The 21,019-nt window shown below is 47.3% G+C and overlaps 1 protein-coding gene across 6 annotated transcripts in view; it reads left to right on the plus strand.

Annotated features, from left to right (window-relative positions):
• ARHGAP6 (Rho GTPase activating protein 6) overlaps window positions 1–20,631 on the plus strand; it is a 483,961-nt gene extending 463,330 nt beyond the window's left edge. For all 6 annotated transcript variants that reach the window (XM_072817848.1, XM_072817850.1, XM_072817851.1 and 3 more), the window contains exons 10-13: window positions 3,522–3,619; window positions 13,844–14,112; window positions 17,451–17,531; window positions 18,620–20,631. In XM_072817848.1, coding sequence (XP_072673949.1) covers window positions 3,522–3,619; window positions 13,844–14,112; window positions 17,451–17,531; window positions 18,620–19,314 — 1,143 coding nt within the window. In that variant the 3' untranslated portion in view covers window positions 19,315–20,631. The remainder of the gene's footprint in view (window positions 1–3,521; window positions 3,620–13,843; window positions 14,113–17,450; window positions 17,532–18,619) is intronic.
• Window positions 20,632–21,019: the final 388 nt, after the last annotated feature.

Here is a 21,019-nt window from a genome sequence, read left to right on the forward strand (position 1 = left end):
GGTTTGGTCACAGAGCTTTAAATGCCATCTATATGTGTCTCTCCCAGATTTCTATGTCCAGCCCAAGCCCCTTTCCTGAACCCCAGAGCCTTATTCCTGGTTGTCCACTAGATCTCTCTCTCATTTGGATGTCCCACAGGCCTTCCCCCGTAACTCTAACGAAGCCACCCTCCCAGCGGTGACCCCCAGTCTCCTCCACCTACAGCTTCTCTCCACTGGTCACCCGGGTGCCTGACTCTCCGCTCCAAACATCGAAGGCATCTTTCTTCTACTCCTTCTTCCTCCCTCTTTCTCTCTCCCACCAGCAAAATAGCTGAGGCTATCATCTCTATCTTCCCTGTCTTCAGGATCCACAGATTTCTCATCAGCTCGCCATCCTGGTTCGGCTCTCTGCCCCCTTTTTTCTGGATCTAGCACTGACCCCTCTCTGCACCCCCTGCGTCAGCCCCTTGCTTCCCTGCACTCTGCTATCAGCGCAGTAGCCAGCGATGACCATTTACCTTAGTCTAACTCTGCTCAAAACCCCCAGTGGCTCCCCCACCACCTAGACTGGGCACAGATGTCCTTATCATGACCCCGTAAGCCTCTGCAACATCTGGCCTTGGCTACCTGACCCACTTCCTACTGCCCGCCTCCTTCCTCACTCTTCCCAGCCTCACTGGCCTCTTCTCTGCTCCTGACCCATGATCTTGCTGACTTTTTCTTCCTTCTGCTTGCAATTGATATTCTCTAATTCCTGTACCAACTTCAGTTCTCTGCTAAAATGGCAGTTTCTCTGTGACCTGCCATCCTACCTAAATGGCACTGCCCCCCACCCCACCCCACCCCACCCCCTCCACGGTCCTTTCCCCTCCTCTGCTTTGTCTCTGTGTGATCCAGGCTGTGCTTGCTTTGTTTATTTGTTTCGTGCTGACCTTCCCATATTCATTGTCAGTTGTAAGGGGACAAGGATTCTTGTCTGCTTGCTTTAGAGCTGAATCCTGGCATCCAGTGCCTGGTGCTCCGTAAACATTCACCAACTATGTATGTAGTGGATTAAAGGAATGAGGTGGAAAAGGCCAGAGTGAGAAGTGCAATGGTTGCTGAGGTGAGAGCATGTGAGGGTGGCCACCAGGGGAACAAATGGCAGGTACGAGCAAGTGGAGGGCTTTCCACCATAGAGATAAAGAGGTTCCTGAGCAAGCGTCCTGATCAGAGCACTCAGACAACCATGCAGACAAGAAATGTGACGCTGGGTGGTGAAGGAAATAGCTAGTGTATAAGTTAGCCAGCAGTTGCATCAAAGGCCCATGAAGGATGTATCTTTCTTTTCAACGAAAATCTCAAAAGTAATTTAAGCAGTTTGAGGTCCACAGGCAATATGGCTTCAGGCACAGGTTTACCCAGGACTCATGATATCGAGAGATCCTTCCTTTCCATTTCTTGCTGCTGTTTCTTCAATTGTCAGCCGGGTCCTCGGGCCCTTGTAGCTTCCAACCCTTTATTGTCTCTCTCAGATGCTTGGGGACACTCTCCTGGCCTTTCATGACCTCGAATGGAGTTCCAGGCCATTGTGCTGGCAGCCCTGGTAGCCTGGGAGGGGAGTGATCGTGGCCTTAGACCAGCTTACACATCACCCTTGAGCTCAGGGTTGGGGAACAGTTGATGCTTCACAGGAAACTGGGGGCAGAACTGTTACAACAAGAGGGAAATGGAAGCTGGTAATGGCCAACAGATGCCCACTACAAAGGGGTCATGGCAGCTCCAACTTGGATCGCTTCAGTGGGAATGGAAGATAGAGAAAAGGAGGAACAGACATCACAGAGATGCAGTCAAGTAAGTCTGCTGGTTCTGAACAGGGAGGGGAAAGGACACGGAGAAGCTTGACTGCAGCCTGGATTTTGAGTTTGTGTGAGCAGGGTTTGGCACTGTCATTAATGAAGATTCAGGATGAAGTGGGAGGAACAGATTTATGAGAGAAGAAAGCATTTTGTTGTTGCCTTCTCATCCCTTTTCTTATGAATAAAATTGTTTCCAGCTTCTCAGAGCTCAAGAAGAATTGAGTTCTGCAAGAGGCAGGAGGCAAATTCTTCCACCAGCCGCTTAACTCCAAAGACTTGTCCCTGCAGTTTGTAAGAGCCTGGTCTCCGAGCCCGCCTGTGAGAGAATCAGATGGAAATTTTGTTTCCTCTCAATAATTTGAGTTTCCCTTAGTTGAGCTACCAGCATCTGTAGAGTAGAAAACTCGTTGGAGCAGAGTTTAGGCTTTTCTCATAGAACATTTTCACAGTGTTGCGGTTTAGGATTATAAGGCCACCTTCTAATGTGCTGTGGGTTAGCCTAGGGAGGCGTGATGCTCAGCTACAGAACTCGAGCAAATGCTTGTCAAATTCTGAAGCTAGAGGGGCACCTGGGTGGCTCAGTGGCTGAACATCTGCCTTCGGCTCAGAGCGTGATCCTGGGGTCCAGGGATCGAGTCCCCCATCAGGCTCCCTGTGTGGAGCCTGCTTCTCCCTCTGCCTGTGTCTCTGCCTCTCTGTGTGTCTCTCATGAATAAATAAATAAAATCTTTAAAAAAATTGTGAGGTGAGAAACTTTTTTGTTGATGCAAGAAAGGGGTGAGTGCAAGCACCCAAGGATAAAATGGCATGGGCATATACAGCAGTCAGCAGGTTTTTTGAGTGTTTACTGTCTTCCAGCTACTGTTCTCAGTTCGCAACATGTAATAATCATTTACTCACCACAGCTTTGTCATGAGGGCTGTCATTCTCTCCACTTTACAGATGAGGAAACTGAAAGGTCACGTGCTTTGCCGAAGTCCCATAGCTAATAAATGGAACTAAGACTCAAACACAGTCTGGCTCAAGGGCCTGTCCTTTTTTTTTTTTTTTTTTTTTTTTAGACACAGAGAGAGGAGGGTGCAGAAGAGGAGAGAGAGAGAGAGAATCTTAAGCAGGCTCCATACCCAGCACGGAGCCTGACGTGGGGCTCAATGTCACGACCCATCTCAGGACCTGAGCCAAAATCAAGAGTTGAAGCTTAACTGACTAAGCCACCCAGGCACTCCAAGGGCCTGTCCTCTTAATGAACTGATCATATATGTTCCAGAACTGCCCAAGGCAGTTATAATTCATACCCGTCATCTTGGCATAATTATAAGTAGGAACTTTAGAAAGTGTCTCCATTTGGACAATAAATCATGAACACCATCCCTCTTAACCATGATATTTTGCTTATTCAAAGCTGGGAAAATCTAGTCTGGGTGATAGAGGTAAAAAGTGACTAAGCTATATCGCCAGTCATAACAGGGGTGACAACTTGGATCGAATATGACTTTTTTGGTAATCGTCCACTTTGTCCTAAGAATTAAATGGCCGTAGGGGTTGGTGTAGGTTGGGTTTTGACTGGCAAATAGGTGGCGGATCACTCTGTCCTGTTACGACTTGTGAGGCTCTCGTTTATGTTATTGTGAAGTTGCCAGTGACCATGGTTCTCCTCTTTCTGGAACCGTCTGACCTTGCCCCCACATCTGGCCCCTCCAGGTTCCACCGGATCTCCAGAATGAAGTGCTGATCAGCCTGCTGGAGACTGACCCCGACGTGGTGGACTACTTACTCAGGAGAAAGGCCTCCCAATCATCGTGAGTATGCCAGCTGCCCCATCTTCTAAAGCCGCCATGGGGATCTCTCTTTTCATTTCTAAAGAATTAGAGAAGCTTACCTAATTCCACACAGAGTGACTTGAAGTGGAGATCTGGCAACTTTCTGGCACCTCTTGTCAGCCCGCCTACCCAGAAAAGGCTTCAATTTTCCTAGCCCACTTATTACATCAGAAAGCACTTTATGGGATTTTTCTGTTTCAGTTTTGGTTTCTTTTTGAGCCCCTTGAGGTTGTTTTGACTGTGTTTACTGGGGAAAGAAAAAGAACTAAATCACTGACAAGAAGCTCAAAGGACTCTGAAGTGCATCAGTGATTCTACTTCTAGAATCCTGATAGCTGTACTTACGGGTCCCTTAGGTGGCACCTGGATGCACCCTGCTTGTGTCACTGACCAGCACCAGTGACATGATACCAAACCACAAGACAAGCCTCTACCAAGGCCTAGTTGCTCCTTTAAAATTGGAAGTGTGCACCTTCCTGACGCTCTTTATGGTTAGCATCCTTTTGATAAAAATGCACGCTGGTCTCCACATGCAGACATGTTTGCAACAAGTAAAACACAAGCCATGCTACATGTAGGCTGTGCTTTGCCACCAATTTTGCCCCCAAAGGAAGACCACTGGATTTTGCTTTAGTCCGATTTGAGGATCAATCTCAAATATTTGGTACAGAGGCAGAGTGGGGGTGCTGAGCTTTTGGCAAAGCCAGGTAAGAAGGTATTATTGCGTCCTTAACCAGGAGCGCTGCTGTCACCATGATGCCAAACCTTAAATTTGTAGCAGGAAGAGTTGTCGTCCTCTCATGAGAGCATCGTTTAGGTTGTGTTTTTTTTTTTTTTTTTTTTTTTTTTTTTTTTTTTTTTAGGTTGTGCTTTTAATTTCCTGAATGTCAACAACTCTAAGACACATTTTGCCCCATGTTTTATCATCCCTGAAATTGAGGGTCACCTTATCATCAGTGGCATATCCTAAGTAATTCACGGCATTTCTTTCTTTCTTAGCTGTATGTAAAATAACAGTATGTCCTATTCCTTGGTGCCTTAGAAATACTGACGCGTGTTAAATCGTTCCTTTATATTGATATTGAAGTTGATAGGTTAATTTATCATTTGAAACTATTTCAGATATAAAAACTTATACTCTTTAGAAAAATGTAGTGAAAGGAATCCCACGCTGCTCAGACCTCCTTTCCTGCGTCATTGTATGAGTAGCACTGCAAGATCCAGACTTCACTCCATTTCCTGCAGAGCAGAGAAGAATTTTTAAGTGGCTCATCTTTTCAAATGCACTTTTTAAAATTCGTCTTTGTGCCAATTATTATCAGGCCAGATTCTGGTTCAAGTAAGGCATTTTGCCTGAATTTGAGCCCCAAGAGCCACAAGTGAATAAAAATACATTCAAATTGTCTAAGTGGGCTGGCATTTCATGGTCTTGATTTGCATGTCAGATAATTGGGCTCCCTTAAATTTTCCCTAGATTTCTGTCATCAAGGTATAAGTTCTAATTTAAACTAATTCAAGTGGCTTTTCTTCACAGCAGATCTTGTATCACCAGAATTTTAATGAACTCGCTTCTTTCCCTCCCCGTGCAAGAAAACAGACACAGTGGCATTTCTGTTTGTGAATCCCTCATTAAGCTGCATTTATAACATTTCCTGGGTACTCTGTGGGAAAGCTGGAAAACACACCCCTAAAAAAACCACGGATGTTGACTTGCCAAGTTTCAGCTTTTATATGGCACGTTTAAATATATAAACGTTGTGCTTTGAAGAATGGTTGATAGAAGTTATTTTTATATGGTTTTCAGGTATGCTTTTTGCATGTAAATGCCAAGAAGTGAACCTTCCTTTCACTACTCTTAGGAAAAGGAAGAAGCTTCCATATTAAGCTTATCACAAGCTGTACAATTGTCTAGCCTCTCCTGTTCCCTATCCCTATAAGAATAAGAATTGTAAGGCCAAGGCGAGCTGACACTAGACCAAGATCTTAGGTGAGTGTCAGGGTGGGTTTCAAGGGAAGGGAGATGATCTCACAGGTGTTCTGTGGACGTCAGAGACTAGCATTATTGAACAGAAAACATGTGGAGAAGGCTTTCTTAGTAAGGAGGAGAAGGGAGTAATTGTTTTCCTCTAGGTACAGGCCAAGGAGCAGCCCAGAAGGGTTGATCATGATGTCATGAGGTGAAAATACATAAACAAATAAATACTTATTTAATTGTAGTTGTCTTTTGAGGCTTGAGAGTCCTACCTCTGGAGCTATAGGTAGTATCTTCATACCTTACATGCATGCTTCTCAAAGCTTACTGTATACACAGATCATCAGGAGATCTTGTTGAAAAGCCCTCTCTGAATCAGTAGACCTGAGGGAGAGAGTCTGAAAAATCTGCATTTCTAGCAAGCTCCCAGATGAGGCTGTGCTGCTGCTGGTCTGTGATCCACACTTTGAGCCGCGAAAGTTTAAAATATCAAGGCATGTTCTTGACTTTCAGAGCTTGCAGACTGGTTGAACGAGGCTTCAAGGATAAAAATAATAGGAAGCAGGCTATTAAGTGAGTCACAGAGTGCAGAATAGTATGTGCCGGGCCATTGGTTCTCAGACTCGAATCTTCTGGGGAGCTTGGAGAAATACTATGCCTGAGTGCCACCCCTAGAGATCCTGATTCATTTGTTTTAGGGCACAGTCTGGACATTAGGATTTTTAAAAATCTCCCCCTGTGTTTGTACTAAGCAGCCACAGGTAAGAACCTCTGGCTTAGATCTGCCACATTAGATATTACATATTTGCCATGGTGTATTACTTTCTTTGAGGTGCGTGATTCTTGACATTAAAAGGGGGTCTTTGTATTGACAGAGGAAGGAAACCAACACTCCAGACCATAAAACCACTTGGAGTTTGGAGAAGAGAAAAAAGGGGTGACCTGTAGTCTCAGGGATGGCTTCTGAGAAGAGCAAGGATTTGCAGTGAACTTGGAAGACTGAACAAGTGTCAATAGGCCTGAACATTTGGGAAGCTTGAACCAGGGCCTGGACATCATAATGAACATGTCAGCTGGCTGTGGGCATGATTAGAAGGTTGGCCAGCAGAGAGGGCAGATGCCCTTAAATGGCAGGCTGAGGGATGGCACTTAAGAAGCAGTGGCAATGCGTTACAGTGATGAGAAATTATGGTCATGACAGATTACATGATGACAAATTACAGTACCCCACCTGCCCGATGGCGCCGACTACATCGGCGTGTCCGTTGAACATCAGTAGCACGCTCCCATATAGTGTAACGCACTGGCTATGAGGTTCGGATCCAGAGCCAGATCGCCTGAGTTCGAATTCCTTTTCCACTGCTCTTAGAGCTGTGGTCTTGGGTAAAGAGATTTCTCTCTCTCTGTCTCAGTTGCCTCACCTGTAAACCAGAGAGCTAAAAGGCAGCACCAGCTTCACAGAGTTCTTGTGCTATTAGAATAGCTCCTGGTTTTTAATAAATGCTTAATGAACGGTAACACTAACTATCATGTGATTTGGAACCTCACTATTTTGTGCATTTACAAACACTTAAGGCTTGGGCGTCACTACTTTCTGCCTTTCTGTCCATGAGAGAGCAACCTATGAAGGCAATGTGACACAAGAGAGAACCCTCCTACCTTAACCGTAGCAGTGTCGAAAGGCAAAGCCCACCCGTACAGGCCTGATCCGACTGGCAGCAGGAAGGTGACATTGGTTCTGGAACAGAGAGAGGCTGAGGGCAAAAAAGACACAGACGTGGGAAGGTGACCCGCTCCCACGAGGCCGGGGAGAACTGGGGAGGATGGGAGGTGATCGTGTGTTTTCAGGTAGTGAGGGGGAGGCCTGGATGAGCCGTGGCAGCGGGGATGGACTGAATTCTTGTCTTAAAGTCTTGATCCAGTGAAGACTCCGCTGCAAGGTTGAGCGTGGAGCTATTGGGGAGTGAAGACTAAGGGGATTGGCAGGAGAACCGCAGAGCGGGAAGCGGTAGGAGCTTCTAAAATGCATACTTGAGTGCAGCAATGCATGGTTGCCCTTGCGATTCTCCTCCGACCCTTTGGGTTTCCTCCGAAACTTCTGTGCCATCAGTTTGCATACCTAGATAAAGCTTTCGATTCCTGTACCCCACGTGGAAACTGCACAAGATCATATTGGGAGTGGAAAGTGAGTTTTCAAAAGAGTGGAGAACCAAAAACAAGAACATATTTATGATAATTTCTGTTTTGAAAGAGCAAACATTTAGTGATATTTGGGAATTTAATGTTTTGGTTTCATTCGGGTTTTTCTCTTCTTGTGCGATAACTGAATTGGGGGCGGTGAAAGGAGGATTCGTTATTTTTTCTAGTGCTTGTCTACTGACATTTTTGGCTTCAACCAAAACAGAATACCAGAGGGAGATTAGAAGAGATTTATATTACTAACAATGTAAGACTTCCAGTTTTTTCATTGCTTGTCTGGAATATTTAGTAGAGTTACATGCTCTTTTCTTCAAAAACACTCAAGATAGATCCCCCTCCTTTGATTTAGGGATGTAAGGAGATAGGGGATGAGACTGAAAGGCAAATGAAATTGGACAAGGCATGTTGAACCCAGGCACTCGCAACAGAACCAAGGCACCATAGCAGGGCCGGGGTTTGGGTGAGAAGAGGGAGGCACAAAGTGCCATCCCGGAGCCCGAAGCCAAAGGCAAAATGTGTACACTGGCCCCAGATGGAAGCAAACCCATCAGTAATGCTTTGAAAATATACCTCTTTGCTCATATTATTTTTCAACCAAGAGAACAACTATGTTTGACAATTTCTCCTAACCAAGCAACAGTCCTAAATAAGTTTTTAATTAAGTTGACCTGAAGGAAATAATATAATTCTCTCTGGGCATAAATAAAGCATTTAAATCTAATATAATGTTGTGAGTGCGAATGTGCCAACTTTTCCATTTTTCGGTATTTTTCAACTGCTTTAGTGTTCTGCAAAAAAACCTAACCATTAAAAATTACATAGAGCCAAACATACCTCCATGGTCTACCTAGATGGTATACAAAGTTAAGTAGATCATTTTCCTTACTATATTCTGGAAATAAGATCAAAATAAATTTAACTGCACTTGGGGAGAAAGCCAATATGAATGAACCAAACCTATGAGTGTACATTTTAAAATTTCATTGTATTTAATTCTGTTAGTGGCCTTCACAAAAATTTTACTGAAATTGGCCACCACAATAGCAAAACTGGTGGCCAGCCAATCAAAACCATGAAAGAAGACTCATAGTCATCTCAAAGGATAACATTGTAAAACTGAAAAGTAATTGTTTTATTGAACTAGATTCACCTCCCAGTGGAAAAAAAATCCACCTTTTTCATAATGGAGGAATATTAGGCTTTCTCATAATTCCAAGGCATCACATTCAAATGATCAAGTATCATGGAGCTACTTTAATCTTTCAAAGACTGTCGTTGAAAATGTCTTCTTTCACAAAACCTTACAAAATGGACTGTAATTTAGGTTTTCCTTTCACTAAGATTTGTAAAGTCAAAAAGTTCTCAGGAAATTTTCAGAGAATAAGAAATGAGACTTTGTCAGTATAGTATAATAGCAATGAATCCTATTGATTGGCAGTAGCTGTGGCCTCAATTGCCATTCTGTTCCAGCGACTAGGAAATTAATGAAACATTAACCCCCACCCTTCCCCACCCACTCTGTTCAAGAAAGCCTTTTCAGCCAGACAATTTCAGGAAAAATGTATGCGGAAGAGAGAATTCCATAATGAGAAATTCTAAAAAGTCTGAATGTGCCTTCTACGAAAAGCCAATTTAAACTGGAGGGAGAATTGATCACATCACCTCTTTCTTCCAACGCCTTTACTATGATTCACAGCTTCTTTTGAACTTGGAAAATATTACCTTGAAGATGTTTTATCAGGCATACTGTTTAAAAAAAGAGAGAGAGAAAGAGAGTAAAGTGGCATTGTTTTCTCTCCCGCTGTCATAAATGCCCTCATGGGCCACGACTATTGGGAGGAAATGACTAAGAGCTAAAAATGAGGGGAGTTCTGGGTAAGTTCCGGGTAAGTGCTAATGTCCAGCGTGCTGGCCTCCTCTCCTGGTGGGGAGTTTGGCTCCGTGTCAGCTTCTCTTTGGAGCAGGGTGCCTTTGTCCTTAGGAGTCTGCATAAGGGATGCTTTGCAGAACTGAGCGTGATTAATGGAAAATCCTCCATAAATCCAGAGTGGATTCCTTTCCCTGTCCAATTAATAGTGTCTGAGATGGTTATGTGCTTTGAGTTCCAGCAGACTGAGGTTTATCAGTTGAACGATTAAGCCAAGGATGAAGCCAACACAAGCTTGAAGTCTCCAAGGGGGTTTCTCACTGTGGTAGCTCAGCAAGGGGCTGGGCTGCCACATCCGGTGATTGAACCCGAGTTTTCCATTTATCCACAGAACAAGTTCTGTTCTTCCAGCTGCAGTGCAGGCCTGCCCACGGTACCCTGCCAGCGGCGTGTTTACACCCTGACCTGGAGGGACCAGCCAAGGGTGAGAAAGTGATTCGCTCTCCATGTCCATCTCATGCTTCTTTGGTTAGCTGAGAGTGGCCACGCATGCCGTGGATGGTCCTGGGGTTTTCAGGTCTCGTGGAGAAAACCATCCGTCTGTGGAGGCAAACCCATGTCAACTCGCAACCTATGCATTCAACGTTCCCACCCTCAATCCACCAAATTCCAAGACATAGAGAGCCCGCTACATGCTTTCAAACTATTTCTCATCTAGTGGATCACTGGTTAAATCTTTTATGTAAATAAATAGAAATGTTTTGTCATCTGGACTTGCAGCGCTGAACTAAAAATTACCTTCAGACAGTTGAACCATCTTTGGGGCGAATGTTAGTGAGGGCAGTGGTGGCCGCTTGTCTGTCAGAGATACCCAGAGGAGGGTTCTGGTTTGGCTTTCAGTAGATTTTAATGATAAAGCAATCAATGGAACAGCACTCTTTAAAAAAAAAAATCTCTCAACTGCCTATGTTGTCAGTGAGAGTCCCAAGAAGTGAATAAAATAGTTTGGTTTCATCTGCTGCCTGGTGGGCTCTCTCGTGGAAAGGCAGTTCTCCGCCGTGGGTTCTTAGGTGAGCACGGCCACCACCCCGCTGACCTCAGCCGAGCAAGTGAGGTGGTAGATAGGAAATAGCTTGGGCACTGGAGAGGGCACGGGGTCCCCCTCTAACACGTAGCATTTTACTATTAATTCATTTAAATAATACTGAATACTGTTTATCAAATCAATTCGAGAAGGGTCTCCAGCCCTACTGCCCCAGCTGCTAGAAAGACACCTTAGGTCCTCGTATCTTCCACTCACCTCTAGACCGTGATCAGGCACCGGAGGAGGTGTTGGCAGTGGCTCAGCTCCATGCCTGCTCCCTGTCCCCTTGACAGCTTTGCAGCCCCAGGCAAAGCGCGTTCAGTTGCCCGGATCCGACCGGCTGCAGCTGGCGGGGCCTGCCGGCCTCCATGCAGCTGGGGCCCCAGGCGCCTCAAGGTCAGGACCACTGCCCTCAGCCTCTCCGCTAGGTCTAGGTCGGGCGTGGGGGTTCTCAGACTCACGGTTCCCTGGAGCACCCTTCACCGGGTCCCGTCCCAGAGGCCCTTGAGACAGCACAGCCAGCTGCGCAGTCGGTGACCTGAGCAGCCGCCCGGGACCTCCGCCCGCAGGCGGCCCGCGCTCCGCTTCTTGGTCTGCGGTCAGCACCTGGAAGTTCTCAGTACGTTTCCCCCAGGCCCCGCGGGGCCAGCCAGGGCGGTCAGCGTCCCGATGGAGCTGGACAATTTGCATTTCCAGCAAGCACCCCGGGGCCGAGTCCCCCACCTCGTCCTCTTGCCCCCAGCCCCGGCCCAGGGACGGCGGGCGGCCTCGGCGCCCAGTCCCCGCGCCTGGGGGCTAAGCCAGCGAGGCGTCGCCCGAAGCCCTTGCAGCCCCGCGGGCCCCAGGCCAGAGGCGGGTCACCGACGCAGCCGCGGCTCAGGGCGCGGGGACCTCCCACGCCGAGCCGGGCGCCCGCCGCTCCTGTCCGTGCACCGCATGTTGGCCGAGCCCGCGCCCCCGCGCCCCCCCCCCCGTGCGTGTTCTTTAGGACACGGGACCGAGACACGGGCGGAGTAATTGGGGTCTCGGGAGTGGGAATGCCACCAGCTGTGCAACAGTTCCCGGGAGGGGGGGGCAACAAAGCAGTCACCCGGGAGCTCTTCTTGTTGGCCCAGGTGCCTGTCCCGGGGACACCGCACATTTGCTTTAATGACCCGGGAAACCGGTCAACTAAACGGAACAATGGGCGCTGGCCCAGGCGTGTAACTCCTAGGCCTGGTCGGAACCCTGAGTCCAAGCCGAGCTCCCTGTTTGACACATTCAGTTCTTATTGTCTTTCTTTCTTTTTTTTTTTTATAAAAGAAAATGTTATTTATTTATTCATGGGAGACCCAGAGAGAGAGAGACCCAGGCAGAGGGAGAAGCAGGCTCCATGCAGGGAGCCCGAGGCAGGATTCGATACCAGGACCCCAGGGTCACGGCCTGAGCCCAAGGCAGATGCTCCACGGCTGAGTCACCCCCGCCCCTGCCGCCGCCGGGTGCCTCGGTGTTTCTTGTTTTCATAGCAAAGTTTCCTCAACCAGAGTCAAATTCACAATGACAGACAAGTGTCCATGTGTTCTGCTTTCTGTTTCCCCCCACTAGAATTGGGGAGAATTTACCTCCCCCTTTAATTACATATGGAGGTCAAATAGCATCCCCCCCTCCTACCCAAAGCAAACTTTCCAGCAGAAAAGTCCTTTTATTTTTCCTTCCTTCACTGGAAGCCTAATGTTTCTGGAAAGTCACCCTCATGGCTGTTGTCTGCCTCTTTCCCATAAGATTGCCATCGGGTTAAAGAGGAGACAAGGAAAGGACTTATTTACTCCATGTGGCTTAGAAATTTCCTCAGCAAGAAGTGCTGGAGCCCCTGACTGCGTCAGGGACAAGCGAGCCGTATGGCAGAGGTTGGAATGCTTTCCTCGGGGACACTCAGCCCCAGGAGACCCCCCGGAGACCCGGGCCTAGGCTGGGTCCCCATGAGTGCCCACCCCCGGTGCCGCATGCACACAGCCACCTAGTCAGGAACAGATGGTTCCGGCACGTGCTTCCCTGCTTTAGGATCCCCAAGGACTTGTGTCATAGAATTAGACCAGAAGAAAGCAGAGACTAGGAAAGAGAAGTGAAGCTGCGTTGCGGGGGGCGGGGGGGGGGAGACAAAAATGGGTTCTGGAACTTTTAATCTGTGATCATTTCCCTTTAAGATGTCAGGGCCACTGTTTTGAGGAAGGTAGAAAATACAGATGTTCCCAGGTAAGACTTCCAACAGTCTTTTCATGTTCCTGACGTCCTCATGTTCCTGTCCCTCTCACATTTTCACTGTTCTGTTGCTGTGACAACTCGTGCACATGTAAAACGTAGTGGATATGCTAATTAGCCTGTTCTGGATCAATTTGTGAAAGCTCTAGTGCCTTGTAGAGTCATTTCCGGAATATTAGAGTACAGTGGACTCTAGTGATGGTCATAGATTTTTCTTGTGGGCCTCTGCACGCCAAACTGTTATTCCCACCAGAAGCATCATCGTCCTCATCCTCATCCTCATCGCCGTCGTCATCATCACGGGAAAGATGGATTTACTCTCATGAAGTATTTGATTTTTTCATACTAAGGATGTGGGTGGGGGAGGAAACGCTCACAAAGCCATCACCAACCTCATATAAAGTCGCGATCAGAGTTTCAGGTGAATGACTTTAAATTCAGGACACGGAGGGACGCAAGCGAATGACCCACGAGTTGTGCCTCGCTTAACACGTAGTGGGCGTCAGGCTTTAGTTTTCCGATGCAGCGGGATTGGCGCAGCAGGCATTTCAGGGCTGCCCCGTGGGGATCGCAGGGATCCGGGTCTGGCCCATCCTCCCCCGCCCTCCGCCTGGAAGGTTCCTGTCACAACTGTTGCCTTTCACTGCCCTCTGCTGGCCTTGCCGTGGAAGCGCTTCCACGCTTGGCTGTACCAGCCTGCGAACAGCAACCCCGAGGGTCTTTCCGTTGCAGCCCCCGTGCCCATGCATTCTCCTCCTGTCATTTGTGTGGCGGTCGTGTGGTTTGCATCTGGTCACCAAGTGTGAACATACTCACGCCCTTGCAATTGTCTCCTTGCATTAGAAGCCCTGACATGTTGCGATCGGAAGTTTCCTTTTCTGTGGGAGGAAGGCACTCATCCACCGACTCCAACAAGGCCTCCAGCGGAGACCTCTCCCCCTATGACAACAACTCCCCAGTGCTGTCTGAGCGCTCCTTGCTGGCTATGCAAGAGGATGTGGCCCCGGGGGGCTCAGAGAAGCTTTACAAAGGGCCGGAGCAGTATGTACTGGTGAGCCACTTGCCATCGTCGAAATCAAGGGAGAGTTCTCCTGGACCAAGGCTTGGCAAAGGTGAGTGGCGCCCGCAGGCGCTGGCCCGATCACTAACTCCCATTGCAGGTGGCATGGTGCGGGCCCGGGGACCCTCTCATCATCTCTTCCTCGTGTCACATTTCTGTAACTCTGTGACACCTCCTGAGTCCTGTCCCAGGAAGAGGAAGGTGTGGGGTGAGCTCAGTCATGGTCTTGGAGGGTCCCCGCCGTCCCGGGCATCTGGGAAGCAGTCTCACGCCCCGAGAGCCTCCTTCCCCAAGCGTCTGAGCAACTTGCTGTGTCCTGGCCAGCGAGTTTGGATGCACATTTGCTAGACTAACATGTCACCCAGTTATTGCTTTCACTTTTATTAAGAGAACAAGCTGAACCCACTGTCTAAGGGGACATTGCGTTCCAATGTTCCAAAGAGGCCTCCATGGGCCATGAAGATTTTTTAGCAAAATAAGCGTTCCGTGGTCAGATACATTAGGAGAACCCTGGGCTAGCCAAGCTAATGGTTTCTCGATTGCACAATTTCTCCAACTTTTTAAAGTGCTAATGGGCACCATTAATTTGCAAAATGGAAGGGAGAGTGTGATTTGCACTTAACCCCAAATTTATTTGAGCACCGAATGTTTGGTTCTGCACTTTCCCTCCACAGAGCAATTCCTTAGTGCCAGGACCAGGCAGGATGCTCTGAGTAATAAGTGGAAGACACAGCACAAAGTCTTGCTCTTTTATCCTGCATGTATAACTTAATCCAAAGAGACACCCCGAAAGGGCTGTGTTTTTTGCTGGAGTTTGTTTTGTTTTGTTGGTGTTTTAAAATCATAGCATGTTTATTTTTATTTTACAAGGATTCATGTCAAAAAACTAATTCTAAAAACTTGTAAGGAAAATAGTAACCCATGTTCCCTTCGAGCATAAAATCTATTTTTAAAATGTGAAACTTTTAAAAAAAAATAAAATAAAATGTGAAACTGATTTTTCCTGGTCCTCGTCCGGATGCATCCCTAAGTTTATATATTTGTTTTCAAAGCATAGCTACTTTCGAATTAAGCTTATTTTATGTAAAATCGTATCATTAGCATTTGCCATTTTGCTGACATTCTTCATGGCCACTACATGTTCCCGTTAAATCGGTGCATCATAGATTTCTAACTATTCCCTTTCTGATGTATATAAATGCTTTCTGATTTTTTTCCATCTTTTAAATTGAAGTTCGATTTGCCAACATATTGTATAACACCCAGTGCTCATCTTCAGTGCCCATCACCCAGTCACCCCATCTCCTCTAATTTTTGCTCTTTTAAATTAGTGACAAATTTCCTGTATCTAATATTCTCTGCAATGACAACAACAACAAAAAGACACTCTGAAGAGAATTTTGGTGTCACATGGCATGTTTGGGTTTCTAAATACAAATTCAAAGAGAGATTATTAGACCACCTACCACTCAGAAAGCTTGATTCTTTCTCCCCAGGACAGTGTGTTGGCTTCACAGTTTCTTAGCAGGTAGGCTAAGAAACACATTAGCTCTAATTTATTAGCAGGTAGACGAAAGCACATGTTCGCTCTGTCTGATTATCTTGGCCAACTTGAATTGAACACTGTGGTCCTCAATTTTGTATCCCAGGAGACATATGACAATGTCTGGAGGCCTGTGGGGCTGTCACAACCCAAGAGGGGGTGCTCCTGGTATGTAGACGGTAAAGCCCAGGCCTGCTGCTCAGCATCCCGCAGAACACAGGACGGCCCCACACAGACAAGGATCCGGCCCCAAATGTCACTGGTGCTGGGGCTGAGCAATCCTATCTAACCAGAGCCTTCTCCCTGGAAATAACCTCACTCGGAGGGAACTAGAGACAGGCCGTTTTAGGATAACCTGACCAGAGCACTAGATTTGGAGTCAGTAACCGTGCTGCCACTTTCAATCTGCAGGACCTAATGTGAAAGATTGAGGTTTCTGGAGTCCTGTTTCTTCCTTGGATAAAAACGAAGGAGACAGCTGTATTAATTCTTAGAGTTTGGGGTGCCTGGGCGGCTCAGCGGTTGAGCCTCTGCCTTCGGCTTAGGACATGACCCTGGGGTCCTGGGTTCGAGTCTCACCTCGGGCTCCCCACATGGAGCCTGCTTCTCCCTCTGCCTGTGTCTGCCTCTCTCTCTGTGTGTGTCTCTCATGAATAAATGAAATATTTTAAAAAATTCTTAATCAGCTAATCCAGGCAAAGTCCTCAACACAGAACTTGGCAGGTAGTAAGCGCTCGCCAGTAACCACAACCTGCAGAGCGGTTCTCACCTGCCCCCTCCAGACTGGCCCCGGGGAAGCAGCCGGTAGACGGGCGCGTCAAGCGACACTCATTGCGATCGCCTCACGGGCTCGTCGTGAGGCCTCCGGGAGGCAGAGAGGATGCCCTTGCTCCGTAAACATGTGGGCGAAGACAGGCAGGGATGCGTGTGTGGATGCCAGCAGTGGGGGGTTCCTGGGGGTGGGCTAGACACAGGGACTCTAACTACTTGAGGTCCCTCGGCCTCTTAGCACGATCGGAGCTGCTGTCTCCCGTCACCACTGTTCGTCCCCCGTCACTGCTCTGACACATGACACGTTTAGTGGTTTCAAACACACGCCTTTATTACCTTAGGGCTCTGGACTTCAGAAATCCAAAACAGGTCCACAGGGCTGCGACCTTTTGGGAGGCTCTAAGGAACAATCTGTTTCCTTGCTTTTTCCAGCTTCTAGAGGCCACCTGTGTTCTTTGGCTCATGGCCCTTCCTCCATCTATAAAGCCAGCAGCGTAACATCTTCTCTTCCACCTTCCCCTTATCAGGACCCTTGTGACTTCCCACCCAGATAATCCAGGATCATCTTCTCATCTTGAGACCCATAATTTTTTTTAAGATTTTATTTATTTTCTCATGAGAGACAGAGAGAGAGGCAGAGACACAGGCAGAGGGAGAAGCAGGCTCCCCACAGGGAGCCCGATGTGGGACTCGATCCCGGGACCCCGAGATCATCCCCTGAGCCGAAGGCAGACGCTCAACCACTGAGCCACCCAGAGGCCCCTTAAAACCCATAATTTAACCACATCTCTAAAGTCCGTTTGGCATAGAACATCTTTTACGGGTTCTGAGGATCCTGCCACAGACATCTTTGGGGGCCCTTATTCTGGGTACCACACCATTATAGAGAGAGCCTTTCTGTAAATCCCAAATGTAATAAGCTCCCCCCCACCGGAAGGCACGTATGCATCATATCCTGTCTTGTATCCACCACAATCTTGAATGTGGTACTGTGTTACAAAAATATTTGTTTACTGATTTTTGCTCTTTACTTTTCATTGTGAGTGACATACCTCCCTCCGTATACTTTTTCCTAGGTATGTCGGAGGAGCCTTTCAATATCTGGGGAACTTGGCATTCAACATTAAAAAGTGGTTCCAAAGACCCAGGAATGACAGGTGATGTATTATCTTTTAAAGACCATTTATTGCATTTGCTTTTTAAATTAATTTTCTTTAATTTTTGCCTTACTGTCATCTTACGTACTTGTCAAATATTACCTAGAAAATGCTGAAACTAGGGGGGGAAACAGATAAAACTATACTTAGTCCTTCTGCCAAAATACGTCAACCTTTGGCTATCTTTCACTTCACTTCCTTTGCAAGAGTTTTTAAACGTAGCTACCGTCATTCTGTCCGTGCAACTTTATATTCTCTGTGTAACTTGCATTTCTCAGTTACTTGCCATTATTATTGCTAAGGGCCACGTAGTACTCCAGAGTGCAGATTCATAGTTTACAACCCATTTTTGTTTTTGGTCATTGTTTTTATAATAAGTTACACTGTCAGGAACCTCTTGCACATGTTTTTTGTTGTGTATCTTCAGTGATTAATAGATTCACAACGTTTTGGAAAGCAAGTCACAAATCCAGAATAGGGCAGGGGGCCAAAGTTATGCACCGTATCAAGCATCCAGGGGTACAGGTCACCTCGGTGGGCTGGCTTGTGCTCTGCGCGCTGCAGACGGCCGGGGTGTCTCATTGGGCCGTGCATGGTGCTATGGTCCCGTCGGTATTGCGGATCATTGGGTTTGCATTTTTGCTAATTTGAAAACAAAATGGGGGGCACCTGGGTGACCCAGTCAGTGAAGTGTTTGCCTTTGGCTCAGGCAGTGATCCCGGGGTCCTGGGATCGAGTCCCACATCGGGCTCCCCCCTCAGGGAGCCTGCCTCTCCCTCTGCCTGTGTCTCTGCCTCTCTCTCTGTGTCGCTCATGAGTAAATAAATGCAATCTTAAAAAAAAAATCTAGGTTGACTGCCGACCTGTCAGCCTAGACATCTGTACGCGGAGCTGCTCCACGAATCGTGCCAGTAGCCAGAGCGTTGTCATTTCTTTTACTAGGGGATAGTCTACCTTGGGCAGTGGCTTGAAGAGTGTCCTGTGCCTTTTCCATTCTGGAAGCTGGCGGTGGAAGGGAATAACAGGACACGGCCCAACAGGGACTCTCCGAACTAACTCCATCTCCCGCCCTTCTCTCTGGCTTCCAGGTTCCTATGGAGACATTTTTGAAAGCAGCTCCCTACGCCCGGGGCCGTGCTCCCTCTCTCAAGGGAACCTGTCCCCGAACTGGCCCCGGTGGCAGGGGAGCCCCCCAGAACTGGAAAGTGGCACGCAGGCCATCCGGAGGACTCAGACCACGGCCACCGTGGGGGGGTGCGGGGCCTGCCCTCCAGGGTCCCGCGTGTGCAGCACGCCCCACATCCGGGGCGGCAGAAGGTCGGAGCAGGCCGCACCCAAGGCAGAGCAGTACTTGACTCTGAGCAGCGCCGAAGACCTCACCGAGAGTGAGCTGGATGTGGCCTGGCTGCAGAGCAGAGCCAAGCCTTCGCACCAGAGACCTCTCGAGAGTGAGAAGCATGACAAGAGGCCTCCTCCTCCTTATCCTGGTCCAGGGAAGCCAGCTTTGGCCTCTTCCCACCAGCCTGCAGAGCCACTGTTGTGGAGGCCTCAGAGGCCCGAAGAAGGTTCCAGAACAGCTTTGGAAGAGGGAAGCCAAACAGCTGAGCGAGAGCATCAGGCCGCTGAGCAGAAACTGAGCAGTGCCTACTCCAGTTCCGCCAGCGACCAGAACAGTAAGACTTTGGGTGAACCCAACTGGCTCGATTGGCAGAGGGAGCGGTGGCAAATCTGGGAGCTCTTATCGACCGACAACCCCGATGCCCTTCCGGAAACGCTGGTATGAGCCCACCCAAGCTTGCGCCCCCACATCCCAAACAGCCTTCTCTCACTCAGTAGGGAAAAAAGTTGGTGTTGGACAATTGGACACTTACTTAGCTTTCTTCTTTAACACTTAAAAAAAAAATCACACAGGAGAAACCCAGTTCACTTAAAGATATAGAGCACTCGTACCCTGGCCATTTATAATACAGTTCTATTGCATAGCCAGCCGTAGGACAAAACAAAAACAAAAAAGGATGGTGATATCCAATCTATTAACTATTCACGTTGGCTCTGTAGAAGATACAACTCTCGCTTCTATATAGCTTAGTCGTATTTATGTGACTTCAGTTTTGACTGTTGTATATTCTGTAACAGATTATGTATGATAATCATATATGTTATATTCACAGAAACAGAAAGAACAATTTTTTTTAAATCACTTCACTTATAGTAAGTAACGAGATTCTATAGAACGTTCTAGAATATGCACAAGCAGGTTTCTGTGCTTTTGCCATAGCTTTTTAAGTGAAGACAGCCCTTCCTTCAATGCTTAGGGGAAAACACTAACAAGACAAACAAAACAGAATATGCCAAGCCATATTTTTATATAGTAGTGAGATACAGAAAAACATGTAGTCACCGAACGCTTTTTCTTATTGAATATGTTTTAAGGAAAATGTTGAATTTGATACATTATGGAATATATTTTTAGAGTCTGTTTAGAAAGGATTCAGTTAATCAAACAAGAGAAAGGCCGTGCCTAACAAAGAAAGAATAATTAAGAAGTTCCCATCTTAGATCAAATTCAGTTTTATAGAGACCATATATAATATATATTTATAATGTATAATTTTTATGTATTTTTCAAAACCACAAACTGGAACCCAACTATAAAGTGTTTAAGCATCCAAACAGAGAATTCAAATTACAGAACCAAGTTTTTCCTTTTGCCCCGTAGTCAGTATTACCCAAATTTTATGCGATGCTTTGTGAAGTAAGTCATGTTTGGAAAAAAACTACAGCTTTGTATTTACATCGTGCCAAAAGCTGAAGACTTGTTTTCTTCCGTAATTTTGTGTGTGTATCTACAATGCTCCTACCAGCCTATCAGCAGTTTCAAGTTTTTCAACCGCAAAACCAATTCTGACCAGCAGGTGGCGATTCGCTTCAGTGTTTCGAGATTTTTTTTTTTCCACTTCATAAGGGAATGTGTATTATAGAAAAAGATTTTTTTTTTTAATGAAACATGCTACTCTTAATTCTCATGTCGACAGTGACATTTTCAGTGGTGTTTCTTAAAGTTCTATCTTGTGCCATGATGAATAAAAAGTTAAACAAAGGCTTTGTTCCCTGGCATTAAATCTTGTGACTGAGGCGCTCCCCACTCGGTTCCAGACGTGCACCTCGCTCCCCGCAAGGGCAGGTGCGCTGCAGGCGGACGGAGCACGCGCAGCCGGAGAGCCCTGGGCCGCGCGGGGTGTGGGGATGCACTGGCGCGCCCGGAACTTCATGATGATTGTTCGGTGCAGTGACGGCTGACTGTCCTTCCGTTGAAACTCAGCGTCCTGGAGGACGCACACAGGCCCTGTAGGGCACGTGGGTCCTGAAGACCCTAGATGCTTCTTTGTTTCAGGGCCAAGATAAGGAGGTCCAGACGCGGTCTCCCTGGTCTCTTTCTGGGCGCACGAAGGGGCCGCCTTCAGGCTGTGCCTCCGCTGGGGCCCAGG

Source organism: Canis lupus, chromosome X (assembly GCF_048164855.1).
Source record: "Canis lupus baileyi chromosome X, mCanLup2.hap1, whole genome shotgun sequence".
NCBI lineage: Eukaryota > Metazoa > Chordata > Mammalia > Carnivora > Canidae > Canis > Canis lupus.